This window comes from Mesitornis unicolor, unplaced genomic scaffold, assembly GCF_000695765.1.
Source record: "Mesitornis unicolor isolate BGI_N332 unplaced genomic scaffold, ASM69576v1 scaffold7329, whole genome shotgun sequence".
In the NCBI taxonomy this organism is placed as follows: domain Eukaryota; kingdom Metazoa; phylum Chordata; class Aves; order Mesitornithiformes; family Mesitornithidae; genus Mesitornis; species Mesitornis unicolor.
Window position 1 is genome coordinate 20,744 of NW_010209157.1, and position 15,175 is coordinate 35,918.

The following is a 15,175-nucleotide window of genomic DNA, read 5'->3' on the forward strand; positions in this document are numbered from 1 at the left end:
ATGGCTTCTTCAACTCCAGGATTTAATTCTCTTGCCTCCTGGGTGGTGTTTTCCTTGCTCCTGTGGACCTTTTCTGAAGGTGGAAAGCTTTTGGTTGTACCTATTGATGGCAGCCACTGGCTCAGCATGCGCCCGGTTGTGGAGCGGCTCAGACAGAGAGGACACGAAATTGTGGTGGTTGCGCCAGAGATAAATTTGCGGATAGATTCATCAGCGCATTATACCATGAAAACATATTCTGTGCCTTACACCAAGGAATATGTGGAGGAAGAATTTAAAAAGATGGGGCACAGAAGTTTCACACCTCAACCCTTCTTGGAAAAATTCTCAAGAATGACAAATATTATAACCATGTTCTTTGATTCCTGCAAACGTCTTCTGTCTAACAAAGAGCTGATCGAATACCTTGAGGAAAGCCAATTTGATGCTGTCTTTATGGATCCTTTTTTTCCATGTGGACAGATAGTGGCCGAACATCTCTCCCTACCTTCTGTGTACCTTGTACGGGGACTGCCGTGCAGCCTAGACGTCCACGCTACCTTCTGCCCAAATCCTCCTTCTTACGTTCCTAGGTTCTTCACTCGCTACACGGACCGCATGACATTCGTCCAGCGTGCAGGCAATCTCATAGCTAGCCTGAGCAGTTCCCTGATTTGCAGTTTTCTTTATTCCCTGTATGATGGTTTGATCAAAGAGTTCCTCCAACAAGAGGCAACCCTGCTTGAGCTTCTCAGCCACGCGTCTGTTTGGCTCATGAAATACGACTTTGTGTTTGAGTACCCCAGGCCCCTAATGCCTAATATGGTCTTGATTGGAGGCATAAGCTGTGCTCAGCAAAACACGTTATCACAGGTTAGTTACCTTTTTTCCCCTAGTTTACCTATGACTGCACTGCTTGCTGTCACCATCAGATGGAGCTCCCGGCAGTAACATAATAGGATAAAGAGTGAGGTGGAAGTGGCTAGGAAAGCACTTTGCATCTCTGCATCCCTTGTGCCAATGAGGAGTCAGTTATTCTGTGGGAGACCTCCGGATTCCCAGACAAACATGCACGAAAAGCTGGGCTTTTCCAGCTTTCCCCCCAGTATTTTCTGGCTGCCTATTTCCAGTAATTTTGTTTTGCATACCTGTTTGCAAGGCTTGGTGCTAGCTAGGGTAATGCAGCAGACCAAATCATGCTCAAGCAGAGAACCATTTCTACATGAATTTCAGAGACGGTAACAGACCTGAACAAAATCCCAAGACCAACACTACCCCCAGTGGACCAGCAAGAGATCTTCTTTCATGTAAAATACTCTGTCCCAGGTCTGGACTGCAATATTGTGCTTGAACTATACCAAACTTCCCAAATATGGGATATCTGCCACTTTCCACTTAGAAATCCTCCAAACCCTTAGTGCCCTTTCTTATTTTTCAGTGAGAGTCCAGAGCAGGTATTTCATAAAGATCGTGTGTAGCACCCACCAATACAGGTAGATGCTGGTTAAAAAGACTTTAGTAAAATAACTCACCTATTCCCAAAGCAGGGCTGCAGAGAGTTTCCTAACAGTAGTGGTACTTCTAAGAAGAAAGTTGGACCTTGGCACATGAAAACATTTAAAGAACAGAGTAAAACTGATGTCACTGGTCCCACAGAAAATATAAAGGGCTGAATACACCCTGAAACAGCTGTATCAGTTCCACTGTGTCAGAAACTGCAGGAAACAAATCAAGAGAGCATCAGGTCTGCTTTTCAGGGTGCAGCTATCAGCAAACCTTTGATGGCTCCTTCTGTTGGGATCCAGTCTCACGCAAAGGGCCACAGCACTCTGGTCAGCCACGAAAATACGTAACGGAGCACAGACTAAGAGGGTCAGTCTCGGTTATCCCCTCAGACCCTAGAGATAACGTTTCAATTGCCAGATTTGTGGGAACATTTAGTTCATTTTATTCCTCTCATTTAACTCTGATACCTGCAACAATTCCTTCCAGTTTTGTCTTTCCTTCCTCTGGCTTTACCAAATGTTTTTCTATGGCACAGGATTTTTGCTCCAGCCTTCGACTGTTTTTATGCTTCATTGGAATCCTTTTGTTCTTGGATTCAAGCAATGGATCTCCTTGTCCTTCTTTTATTTAAATCGAACAAACAAAACAGATTAAAAAAACCGGCAGTGGATCAAAATTTTCTGCAAAGTCGTCCAAATAAATCCAGATATTGGAAGTTAGAGCTATCTGCTGTCAGGACACTTTTCAAAATGTTAATTCTCTCGTGCAGCTGCATGTTCTGAAAAGAAGAGCATCTACTCTAAATCCAGAGCATCTGACTTGCAATAAACGTGAAAATAAACCACAAAGTATTCACCTGGGGATTGGTTGCCAGGAAAAGTATGATGATGAGTTGATCCCCTTAATTGATGCAGCATCTTTTTTGTTGCACAGAAACTGATGCCTTTGAGGCAAGCTTTGCTACATGACATTTTAAAGTAATTTTTTTCTTGTGTCCATACTCAGTCTCATTTTGGGCTTCAATTGTGCAAACACTCACACACCTCCATAACTTTGTTCATCCAGTTGTGCCTATTTATTTTACCTGGCACTCATTTTTAGATAGATAACTGATTTTTCCTGGTCATAATTTAATTGTCAACTGTGCATTTTATTGCCTTTCCAGATGGTTTTCTGGAAACGTGACAGAAATTACAGCGTATGACGTGCAAGAGACTTTGACTAAGGATGTGCTTTGTGTTGACAGGAATTTGAAGCTATTGTGAATGCCTCTGGAGAACATGGCATTGTTGTCTTCTCGCTGGGCTCCATGGTCTCTGAGATTCCTATGACGAAAGCCAGAGAAATTGCAGATGCCTTGGGATCAGTCCCTCAAACGGTATCGTTTCCCTCTCCCCCTTCCAGCACAGCAAGTCAGCACTGTTTTCAACACAGTCTGTGATTGCCTTCAGCTTTCAGTGTGCTTGGTCCTCCCTTCTTTCTCCTGCTCCCCCATGCCAGAAGAAACTATCACCCCAGTTGCCCTGCACGACAAAATGGGCTTTACGCACCACAGATGTTTTCAGCTGTGCTTTTCAAACCCACTGAGGAGCAGCAAGTGGATGGCTGCTGAGAACTGACATCTTGTTTCATTCTCTTGCAAGGTTTTGTGGCGATACACAGGAGAGGTGCCCCCCAACCTGCCAAAGAATGTAAAGCTCATGAAATGGCTGCCACAGAATGATCTTCTAGGTGGGTCTGATATATCTTGAGCAGTACCAGTGTGTTTCTTTTAATCCAGTAATGCTGTTGTAAGGCTCTGTTAGCATTATCTGTGCTGACTCCCTGTATCGTGGTGGGTCACAGGACTTCTTTACAGCTGTTTGAACCAGTGCTTATCTTTTAGAAGCTTATTTGGTGCAGCTTCAAAAATGCAGAATTATAAAATGACATTGTTTGGAAAGGTATTCCAACACTTGACTATCGTTACTGTCAAAGTGGGGGTCTTTATCTCTGGTTAGCCAGTTTCAATGCCCAGTCATAGGGTTTTGGCATGTTTTTGTCTCCTAAACTGAAAAGGAAATGTAAGGTCTCTGAGTGAGCATTTCCAGACAGGTCATCAGGCTTTTCAAGTAAAATTGTATGCACTATTGCCAAGAGTGCATTTGTTGGTTAGACAACAGGGCTCGGCTCTGGGAGATCTGCAAAACCAGCAAATGTAAGACACGGTAAAAAAGCAAGCAACAGTAACATTTTCTTTAACCTCACTTGGCTCTGATTTCATCCTAAAATCTGAGAAGCTTTGGAGGATTATAAAGCCTTCCAGAGATTACCCAAACCAAGACTGTGCTACAAGCCAAGGTTCATTCAGACCCCTGTAATGTCCTGTTCTCTGCAGCCCTAAATCTGTCCATAAGAAATGATGCACATGACAGCCCAAAGTTCTTGATTTATACCTACTAGTACCAATTTTGTGCAAGTTTTTCCCCAGGGATGTTTTACTGTGACTTAACAAATCAAATAGCTAAGCAAGTCTTTCTTTCCTCCACAGCTCACCCTAAGACTCGTGCCTTTATTACCCATGGAGGCTCACATGGTGTTTATGAGGGCATATGCAATGCAGTGCCAATGGTACTAATGCCGTTATTTGGAGACCAGATGGACAACGCCAAGCGAGTAGAGTCACGGGGAGCAGGACTGACGCTGAATATACTTGAAATGACTTCGAAGGACATATCCACTGCCCTGAAAGCTGTCATTAGTGAGAAAAAGTCAGTAATAGAAGCACAGCCCTTCTCCTTCTACTGTTGTGTAACGCCAGCACTCTAGCTTCCAGCTTAACAGAATACTAATCTCTTTTTATATGCCTTCTTATATCAGTTACATCACTGAGAAGATGATGCTTGCCCTGCGTTAACCTTGTCCCTGTAACAGCACCATCCTTCTCACTGCCTGGGATTATAATCATTAGTTGACAAACAATGATAAGACAAGGGGTAACGGACACAAACTGGAACACAGGAAGTTCCACTTCAATTTGAGAAGAAACTTCTTCTCAGTGAGGGTGACAGAGCACTGGCCCAGGCTGCCCAGAGAGGTTGTGGAGTCTCCTTCTCTGGAGACATTCAAAACCCGCCTGGACGCCTTCCTGTGCAACCTCATCTGGGTGTTCCTGCTCCGGCAGGGGGATTGGACTGGATGAGCTTTTGAGGTCCCTTCCAATCCCTAATGTTCTGGGATTCTGTGATTCTGTGACAAGAACTGGCTGATATGAGAGGATGCAGGTATCAGAGAAGATGGGGTATAATTGCAGTGGAAGGAACCAAGTTGACAAAAGATGTGTCACCTGCTTAAAGACAAATCTGCCAGGAAGTGATGTAGTGGGCTTTGAAATAATGCCCTTAGAAAAGGCAGTTGGTGAAGGGAGGTGTGGCAAACTACTTTTGTTCTCCAAATCAGTGGTGACATGGGTCACTGGGGAGCCCAAAAAGGTTGAAAGGCTCAATTGAACTGGCTGATGTTCTTTGCATGAGGTTTTCCCACAGATGCTGTCTGCACAGCAGAAGGAGGAAGGAGACAAGTGGCAGTGCCTCAGTGTAGTCCAGAGGCTGTACTGCATCAGGAAGCATTGCCTTCCAGGATTTACTAAACATAGCTATTATCACTCATTTATCTTACAGACCCATTTGCTCAGTCTTTGCCACCCACCAGTGCTCATAAGGAGCCGTATGAGCACAGTCAGCCGCTGCCTGGCCCAGCAAGGCTGGGCAGTTCCAGCACAGAGCAGGAGTAACACGTGTGGGTACAGAGGTGGGAGAGGGAACCACAGTAGGTATCGTAGGCTTGCATTCAACGTGCCCAAGGTGCCCATCACATTTCTGAAAAACAGCACTTTATTGCCAGTTTCCTAACCGTCATTCTTACAGCAGTAATGCTACTAATGCATCTTGTTCTTCAGCTGGACAGCTTTTCTACACCCAGTTTCACATTTCCATCCAAATGCCTTCAACCCCAGAGATTTTGCTGACAGTTCAAACTAAGCTTTTCTACTTTTTACTCATACCTTTTCTCCTTTGTTTGTCATTTAAAACAGCACTTTTCTGGGACCATAAATTTGCCATTATCCTTCTCATGGGGTGGGGTAGGGGAAACACCACCAGAGAAGCCCCCAGTGGGCCATCAGACAACTGGCACTGCACCCCTTTTTTCTGGGGTCTCAGTCTCAGAAGCACAAGTCATTGAAAACACCCAACGTCTTTTCTTGGCAGGTACAAAGAGAACGTCAAGCGTCTCTCCGACCTTCACCTCGACAGACCCATCCACCCCCTGGACCTGGCTGTGCACTGGGTGGAGTTTGTAATGAAACACAAAGGGGCCCCACACCTGCGACCTGCTGCTCACGACCTGAACTGGTTCCAGTACCACTCCCTGGATGTCATTGCCTTCCTCCTTGCTGTGGTCCTCTTCTCCCTCTTCATCTCTCTGAAGTGCTGCCTGTTCTGCTGCCGCAGGTGCTGCTGTAAGAAGGGAAGAACAAGAAAGCCAACCAAATCAAAGTCACACTAGCAGATGAAAGCAGTGGTGGGAGATCAGGTCTCCACTCCAGAGCAGAAGGATCAGAAAACATCTCAAATTTCACTAAAATAATTGCTGACTTTCAGTCAAGATAATAGCATTCCTTTTAACTAGCATCATGGGACAGGTTGTTGCACTGATAAAATTTTTGCATTAATTAAGAATCAGTTGTTAAAATAATTTGTACAGGAGTGCTTCAGTCATTTGGGAAGATAATAGTGTGAAGTCCAAGGCTCCTGGCTGCTATGTCTTGGTGTACAGAGGACTCATGATGATGTTTATTTTTAAACCTCTATATGCAATGGAGATACATAGGGATTTCATAAGACTTTGCTTCAAGGGCTTTAGGAGACCCATTTGCATTAGTGCCAGACCATCAGCTTTATCAAGCACTTTGAAATCTTTGTAAAGCTGTTATTATAGAAGAGCCAAGTGTCATGCACTGACAACATGTCACGTAAGCCAGGCTAGATGCACGTCTTATATGGGTTTTGTGTATGTTTACTATACCCTGAAGTCAAGGTTTCGGCAGGGAAGTGGTTATAAAGCCACTGGTGTTTTATCAAGTTTCCCCATCAGGCAGAGCGCTGTATCTGGAGCTTACCTGTTAGGTGATGGGACCACTGTAAGCAACGTTCATAAAAGACCCTACTGATTTACTCTTTGTAAGTGATGTCCAGGTAATGACCCAAATCCTAGCCCTATAAATAAATCCCCAATACTAACGATAATGGCTCTTGTGTTTTTTAAATATGGGGCCGGATGCTTGTCTGTCATGGAGACAGAGCTGGAGAAGGGAAGGATTCAGTGCACCACGGTGTGAAAGCCACCTCAATGCACAAAAGCCATTTCTCAGCATGACTCTCTCTACTTGGTGACTCAGCATTTGCTGCCATAGGCCCTACTATCAGGTATAGAAAAAGTCAGAAAATACCTTAAACATAAGTTAATATTTAGGGCTCAAAACAGGCTGGGGCATCCCGATACGTCAAGGAAGCCCTCCTTTGCACAGGAGTCTGGGTAAGCACCTGGTGCTGTTATTTTCTATCGCTGTTTGAAAAAGCTGATACCTCAGTGAAAGCTGTTAAGTTCAAGAAGACAGCCTCTCTCCTCCTCAGCCTGTTCCCCATTGCAGTGCCAAATTCTCATGGGCATCCATGCCACCTGCAAACTGTCCAGAACCGATGCCAACTGTTGCCTTTCATCCTCTGCCTTTCCCTCCTCTCCTCCTGTCCCCAGTAAACTGAAGGAAACCCTGGGGGGACACAGAGAGAAGTCCCCACGGTGCATAACTGCTGACCTGCTTCTAAAATGCAGCTTTTGCAGCTCCGCCTGTTCCTGAAGTGACGGCTCTGGCTGTCCCAGCTGGAGGCAGGTGACAGCAGCACATCTGTGCAATGTCATGCAGTGCCTTTGGAAATGAAACCCAGCAAGACCTCCCAGTGCCCACCGTGCCACCAACTGCGGTGGTTTCGGTCATCTCTGGGGTTGGCTTCCAGCAGTTGTCTGATGCAAAAAACACCTTAAAGTGTCCTTATGGAGATGTTGTCTGAGTACCCTGCTGCAAACAGGCTCTGGATTGATCCAGTGACTTTCCCTTCCTGGACAAAAGAAAATCCACTTAATTTCAGATCAGAATTTAAAAAAAAATATATATCCTGATTGCAGCTGTTTGGGTGGTTTGTTGGTTTTTTTTTTCTTTTTCAACTCAAAACCTCTTGTGTAGGTGGAGGAAAAGAGCTGAGAGAAAGGGAGGAAGAATCAAAATTCTCATCCCATGGCTTTCATTTCATTTTGGAAAGATCTTTAACACAGCCAAAACAAAACAGCAGCAGAAAGAAGGTATTCTCCTCCTCTCCTTTTCCCTTCACTCTCCTTAACCTGACTGGTTTGTCCTGCTTTTTATTTTCCCTTGGATCACCAGAGAAATGAGGCGGCCAGGACTGGACAACCATCACATCATGCCCAGCAGAGGACACTATGATATCGCTAACAGGAAGGAGCAGGGAAAAGGCCATCATCCTTCCTCTCCAAGCCAGCCCGGGTGGGTTGGTTTCAAGTCAATAGTGACTTCTTTATCCACCTGTGCTCTGGCAATACTGACCCAGAGATGATATTCAGAATGAATTAGGGGCCAAAGTGTGTGGGATAAGCAGCTTTGGTACAAAGGAGGGAGCCAGAGGGACTGCAACATTACTGCAACACAGCCCTCCCAACACTTCTCAGATGAAGTTACTCTGGGGATGCTGTCTCCTTTTATTGCCTGTTATTTGGGTGCCATATAGAGCTGTGCTGCCCTTTAAACAGGGACAACAGCCCCAAGCCCCTCCTTCCCTTACTGGGAGAAGATGAGCAACAGAGCTGAGACTGGGTCACTTCCCAAAAGGGGAAACTCAGGCAGGGCCAGCCATTGCTCCTCTCCCTGAGCTGCGCAGGCTCCACATCGCTCCAGGGCTCCAGGTACTGCAGCCCAGGCTTTTCCAGCAAACCTGTCAAATCTCTTTGCTGCCCTTGGAGAAAGGAGAGGCACAAACACCCCCCACCTCCAACAGCCTCTTGTCATTGTCAAGCGCTTGCATGGCACCCCTTGGGAACTGCGAAAGCAGAGGAGAGCTGTTCATTTCTGTCCCCACCTGGGGACTTTTTTAGTATTTATTTTTTGCATGGATTTTAACATCAGACACACCTGGCTGCAAAATATGGGCAAGAGCCTCTTTGGCTTCAGGATGGGGGTGTCCCTGGGGACACAGCAGCCCTGGCTCCAGTAGGAGGGTGCAGTCAGCATCTCTTGCTGCTTCCCACCACCTGGACCACGGGAAATGACAGGAATTGCTGACATTTTTCTGCAGCCTCACCCCAGCCCTCCAGTCCCCTAGGACAATGATGAGGTTTTTCCACTGCCATGGAAGCTCTGGGCAGCTCTCAGGCTCCTCCAACTCCCCAGTGTGTGGGTCCAAGAAGACCCCCAACCCATGGGGATGTAGGGCTCAGAGGGGAACTAATCCCCTTGCAAGACATGGTGAGAAATTAAACGTGCTTGTTATTCAAGTGCAGAGCAAGAAACAGCAGTGACCTGCAAACGAGCACTCCCTGCTCCTCCCTTGTGCAGGGCTCCCAGGGCCAGACACCCGCAGAGGGGTCCTCAGTGCTGTCTTGCCCTGTGTGCTCACACTCAGACCTGCAACTACTTCATTTCATTTTTTTTTTAAGTTCTGTTTTTTGGGTGGCTTTGTAAAAAGCCAATACTTACTGCTGCTAGCAGCCAGCCATTACTCCAGTTTGGGGGGTTTCACAGGAGCTCCCACTCCCCCTTTCAGCCTTGTTTCCCACCGTGGGAAAGCACTGAAAGCTCGAGATGAATAAGTGTGATAAGTGTACCCGCTTCCCTTAGGAGTGTGGACAAGAGGTACTGACCTGCCAGGAGCAGCACCAGCCTTGTTTAATAACAAAACAAAAGCTCACCCCAAAACCACATGCATCCACCACCAAGGTTGCTTTAGGATTGCAGGGGTGATGACGGTGACTGTCCAGAGCCCTGCCCTCCTCCCTGAAAGCCTGGGGAGCAGCACAGGGGTAATGCTGGGTGGGCAGCACCACATCGCCCTCCACAGTCCCCACAGGACGTGGTCAAGGCTGCCCCACAACATATCACATCTACAGAGCTGGTCCTGCAGGTCCCCCTGCGGCATCCCAGTGAGTGAGCCTGGAGCTTGGCACTGGGGATGTCCCACTGCTGGCTCCAGTCCCCAGCGACGCCTGGAGGATGGCGGGGAGCTGACACTAGCAAGCCAGGTACTTTTAGCTGCAGCGGCCACACAGCTCTGCGATTGATTATCACCTGCAGAGGTGTTTTTAGGAGTTATTTATAGGTGAGTGTGATGAAACCTGGGGGAAGCAATTGCCAAAGTGAACCAAGCACAAAATGCAGGACAGCCTCTCCCTCCCTAGGGAGAAATGTGCCTTGCTGAACCCAGAGAGGGAGCAAACTGCTCTGGCTTTAGCATTTAAGCTCAGTGAGCCAGGTTAAGCCCATGTGGCAGCTGGGTTCAGCCCATAGCTTGGTCCATAACCCTGCTGTTGCTTGTGCCACAGGCTACTGCGACTGAACGGAGCTTACAAAGGAAAGACAGGAAATCTCCATTCACAAAGGTTTCCTTGCTCTCTGAGGATGGCTGTATTTCTGGGAGAGGTGATGCTGTCTCTAAGCTCATCTTTCCCAGAGTGAACTCCTGCCCTGCCTGCAGTGGGTGTCACGGCTCACATTAACCATCACGAAAAAAGCTGCTGTCGCACAATTCTGCTTTGACAGGTACTAGCAAGTGCTCCCAGCATCAATTCCCCGTCTATTATGGATGGGTGAAAGGTTTCATATGCCAGATCTGATCGCTTAAGGATGATAAAAGCAAGTCATCAGCACAGGCTTTTCGGGCATCAGCAAATCCTAAATCCCTCCCAGCAAGATACTGGCTGGCTTTTCTAACCACGTGACCTCTCTTCGAAAGCCAGCCTGAACAAATGGAGCAGATTTCTTCTGGGACATGCTCCCAGCCTAGATTATCTCAGGGGGGAGACATGGTTCCCCCTTTGCTGAGGCAGATCCAAGCAGGCTGCATCTGTTACCAAGCATCCCTCTCTGGCTCCTCACTCTCCCAGCAAGGCACGGGACCACATCCCAGTGACTCGCTTTGTGCTGGATGAGACACTGCAAAGTGTCTGCTGGAAGCTTTAATTAATGTTTAGTGGGGGATAATCAAAGCAGGGCAGGAACCCAAGGTTTGTTATCTTCTGGAGGCTGCTGAAAAGGCTATGGAGCCATCCTTTGAGTGTTGGCCACAACCGGTTGGTCCAAACTCCTTGGAGGAGTGGGTCTGAGATTATTTCAGTGTACCACGAGGGATGCTGCGGGATGGATTCAGGGATGGGCAGGGGAAGGGAAAACCACAACCAGCAGTCCTGATGGCACGTGAGTCTGTTCAAAGGTAATAAAAACAGCACGTTCATCTTCCCAGCCAGAGATTTCTTCCTTTTTATATAGGACACCAGGGTCCTTCCACCCCAAATCAAACCACCAGTCACCCTTTACAGAACTGAATGCTCAACAAATGAAGCTTGCCTGTTTTTTACCAGGCTCCTCTGCACACAGCCTTTGGGAAAAACATGTCTTTATATTCTTCTTTTTTCCTCCTATTGTAAAAAAAAACCAACAAACCAACAAACCCAAAACCCACTAATGTATCATTTGTTGCGTGGAAGCCCCTGAATTTCACCCATTAAGCCTGCTAAGTTGTGAAGAGGTGAGCCCCAAGAGATGCTTTGGGTAAAACTGGTTATCAAAAAAAAAATAATGGCCTTCGACAAGAGGCTTGAGCAGGTCACGCTGTGAATGTGTCACGGGAGTTGCATTTCCAGGAATGTTCACCATCTCTTTTAATTTACAGTCATCCAAGCCCATGCTTTATGAGGAATCAGGCCTGATGAAGCTGGCTTAGGTTACTAAGGTGAAAAGGCTGTAACAGTCCAGCAGACAAGGAAACCCAAACCTGGAATAGGACTGGTGAGCCAGATGTGCCTGGGATGTTGGCGAAGCCCAGCACCCAGGGCAAGTCCAAGCGATGCAACATGATCACAGAATCACAGAACGTTAGGGATTGGAAGGGACCTCAAAAGCTCATCCAGTCCAATCCCCCTGCCGGAGCAGGAACACCCAGATGAGGTTACACAGGAAGGCGTCCAGGCGGGTTTTGAATGTCTGCAGAGAAGGAGACTCCACAACCTCTCTGGGCAGCCTGGGCCAGTGCTCTGTCACCCTCACTGAGAAGAAGTTTCTTCTCAAATTGAAGTGGAACCTCCTGTGTTCCAGTTTGTGCCCATTGCCCCTTGTCTTATCATTGTTTGTCACCGAGAAGAGCCTGGCTCCATCCTCGTGACACTCACCCTTTAAATATTTATAAACTCCTCACTGAAAATGTTTTCTACCACGGTTTTCCACAAAGCAAACCACTGTGCCTCCACCTGGCATAGGGGGTAGAGCCATTGGAGGAGGACAGACACAGGGGACAGCCCTGGGAACAAGGGGGTTTTGGTGGCAAAAGAAACTTGCCAACAAGAGGGAGACCTAGGAGTGACCCTTTAACCAACTCCTCTCCTCTAAGCACTCGCAGTCAGCTCCTCATATTGCAAGGCAGGGGTGTCCTGCCAGCAGATAACCCACAATCAACATTTCATTAATAGTTGGGAAGGAAGCAATGCAATTAGTTTTTAGCAGGGATTTCTAGGAATGAAAACAGATGTCCAGAGACCCCCAGGGTCTTTAATCACAGACTGGTTTTCAATGCAAACTGCACTGGGCATCCAGACACTGAGAGGTGGCGAGAACAAAGCAAAAATCACAGACACAGCACCTTTTCTGTACAGACACCGATAACCCAGAGGTGACTTTTCTTTCCCTTCCATTCCCTTTCTGACAGATCTTCAGTCATTTAATGCTGAGCCGAGCTGTTGCAAGATGATCATTCAATTTTGATGACTGAAGTAGAGGAGAAAATGGTGCAAATACAATTCCCAGGTGACCTGCGCTGAAACAGTCTATTCCCTTGATTGGCCCAGGGGGAAAAGAAGCCAAATCCTCTCCTTGAAGTTGAAATACTAGAGGGAGTCAGTCAGCAGTGAAGCAGCTAATGGGAAACTGCTCAGATCAAGGTAGCTGGTGCCCTTCTTGCCCAGACCATGTAGGAGTGAGGCAGCACAGAGCACGGCGGGGGCATCATCTCCACCCCATCCCAAGGGGTGCATTACCATTGCAGTACCAGAGCCATCAGAAGGGGACAATAAACCCAGCAGAAACCAACTCTTTATGTGAATAATTCAGAAATAATTCAGAAGATGCCACAGCAGACCACCATTAGGACATCATCTCACACAGGTTTTGCTTTCTCACCAGGTGTACCTGTGCTGGAAGGTGGGTTTTCATGCCACGCTTACCTGTGAAGCTCCCAACAGCAACCACTGCTCCAGCCACGGGTTACTGACACTGACCAATTTCATTAGAAAGGAAACAAGGATGGTCAGCTGAGCTGAGGCCTTCTGACTAGTGGAAACTTGTTAGCAATTGGACATGAGGGAAAAGAAAGGCAGGCAATGGGATACACAGCCATCCATGGGTTTTAAGGAAGCAAACCAAGGCATCATTACTGGACCAGCAGATCCACATGTCTGGCACTGGAACAGGTTTCTCAGAGTTGTGGATGCCCCCTCCCTGGAAGTGTCCAAGGCCAGGTTGAATGGGGCTTTGAGCAGCCTGGTCTGGTGGGAGGTGTCCCTGCCCATGGCAGGGGTTGGACTGGGTGATCATTCAGGTCCCTTCCAACCCAAACCATTCTGTTTCTACGAATCCAATTGGGGATTGTTACTGCTCTGTTTTTCATCTCCATTCATGCACATGTGAAAGCACAGGTATCTGCTCAAAGTCAGCAACAAGCTGTTCTAGGAAAGCATCTGTAAGAAACATCAGAGGGTTGAGAAGCAACAGCAGCAGCAAGTAAAATAGTGGCTCAACTGCATCATTCTCCTAATTACAACTTTGTCCCAAACACCATTTTAAAGTCCAAATGCCAGCCACGACACAGCCACGGCAGAGCCTTCAGGCTGCAGCAGCGGCTCTCTCCAGGGAGCCTCAACTGAGGTCCTGAATTGACTGACACCCCAAGAGCCTGGGGGGGTGTCTGAACTGCAGCTCAAATCCTGTGACGGCCACGGGTGTGGGCACCAAACCAAGTGGGATGATGCAGCAAGGGCTAGGGGAGCCTGGGCTGGAGCCTGCCACCAGTATGTCCATTAAGGTTCTTTGGAGGCCAACAGTCTCCTGAAGGTAGGGCTGAAAAACTAAATGGGTTAGACAGATGGGAAAGTATCTGCTTGGGAAACAAGGGACTGCTGAGATCAGGAGACAAAAAGAGGAGAGCCAACAGCTGGCTCCTGGTGCATCATCGCTGGAAGAGTCTGGGAAGAATCTGTTTGCTTCCTCTCTTTGATAATGTAAAGGGACGTTTGGGACCTTCCCTAGATCACAAGTTCCACAAAAAGGTTACTTTCTTTTTTCCCCCCTGCATTCTCCTCATTGCCAGACCTTGGTTTTTGCTTCGGAAATCAAGTCACATTATGCTGAGAAGGAAATTTTCAGCCTCTTTTGACGAGGCAGATGGCCTGCTATCAGCAGGGACTGGTACCCAGCTCCATGTGCTCATTAGCTGCCAGCCTGCATCCTCCTGCAAGCCCAACCTCCTTGAATGGAGGGACTGAGGCTTTCAGAAGAGGACACAGTAACACACACCCAGGTGTGGATGGAGCAACGGGTGCCAAGCAAGGTCCAAGCACATCCTTATGTGTGACATCCTCCTCCTCACTACCCACGAGATGCAGTGCTCCTGGCTCAGCAACCTGGATGTGCCTTCAGGTGCTGGACCACAAGATGTGTTTGCTGAGGATGAAATTTTACTTTCATGGCCTGAAATCTGCACTTGGTCATACTGGGTACACCACAACCACCTTAGTTAAATACATGGATTTTTTTTTTCTTTCTATTCAGAAAATAGCCAGAAAAAAAACCATCTCCGCACCAAAACAAATCTTGTAACCAAATCTTTTCCCACTTCAGAAAGCTTCTTACCTGGTGCTTGAGCATAAGTAGCACCTTGAGAGGCCAGATTGTCTCCAGCACCTTTCCCCTAGAGAGATCAGGGTGGAAAAGCACAGGGAAGGAGGATCAGACAGATCAGACCTGCAGGATTGCTGGCTCTAGGTGTGGACCAGCACTGCAAGAAACACATCATTTGCATGGTGGAAAACTCACTAAATTAATCCCATGCATCCAAGCTGCTTTGAGATAAAGAGACAACAGTAGATGACCTCTACTCAGGAGCACTGGAATAGTAACAGCTTTAATCAGAGTATTTTTTTCCAAAATTTTTTTCTTTACCAAAAAAAAAAATAAAGTGGAACATTAAACAGTAAATACAATAACCAACTGCACGATGGGTGCTAATGCAAAGCCCTGACGGAGCTCTTGGAGAAGGGCTTGTTGATGTTTAGGGGGCAGAAGGCCTCTGAAGGACACGTGCCCAGTCCCGGCATGTGAGGA

The 15,175-nt window shown here is 47.2% G+C and overlaps 1 protein-coding gene across 1 annotated transcript; it reads left to right on the forward strand.

Moving 5' to 3' along the window:
- LOC104547190 (UDP-glucuronosyltransferase 1-1-like) lies at positions 1 to 6,344 on the forward strand. The gene is made up of 5 exons (XM_010192775.1): positions 1 to 852; positions 2,732 to 2,863; positions 3,129 to 3,216; positions 4,016 to 4,235; positions 5,733 to 6,344. The coding sequence occupies exons 1-5, from the start codon at positions 1 to 3 to the stop codon at positions 6,028 to 6,030; spliced, it is 1,590 nt and encodes a 529-aa protein (XP_010191077.1). The 3' UTR covers positions 6,031 to 6,344.
- The last annotated feature ends 8,831 nt before the right edge of the window (positions 6,345 to 15,175 follow it).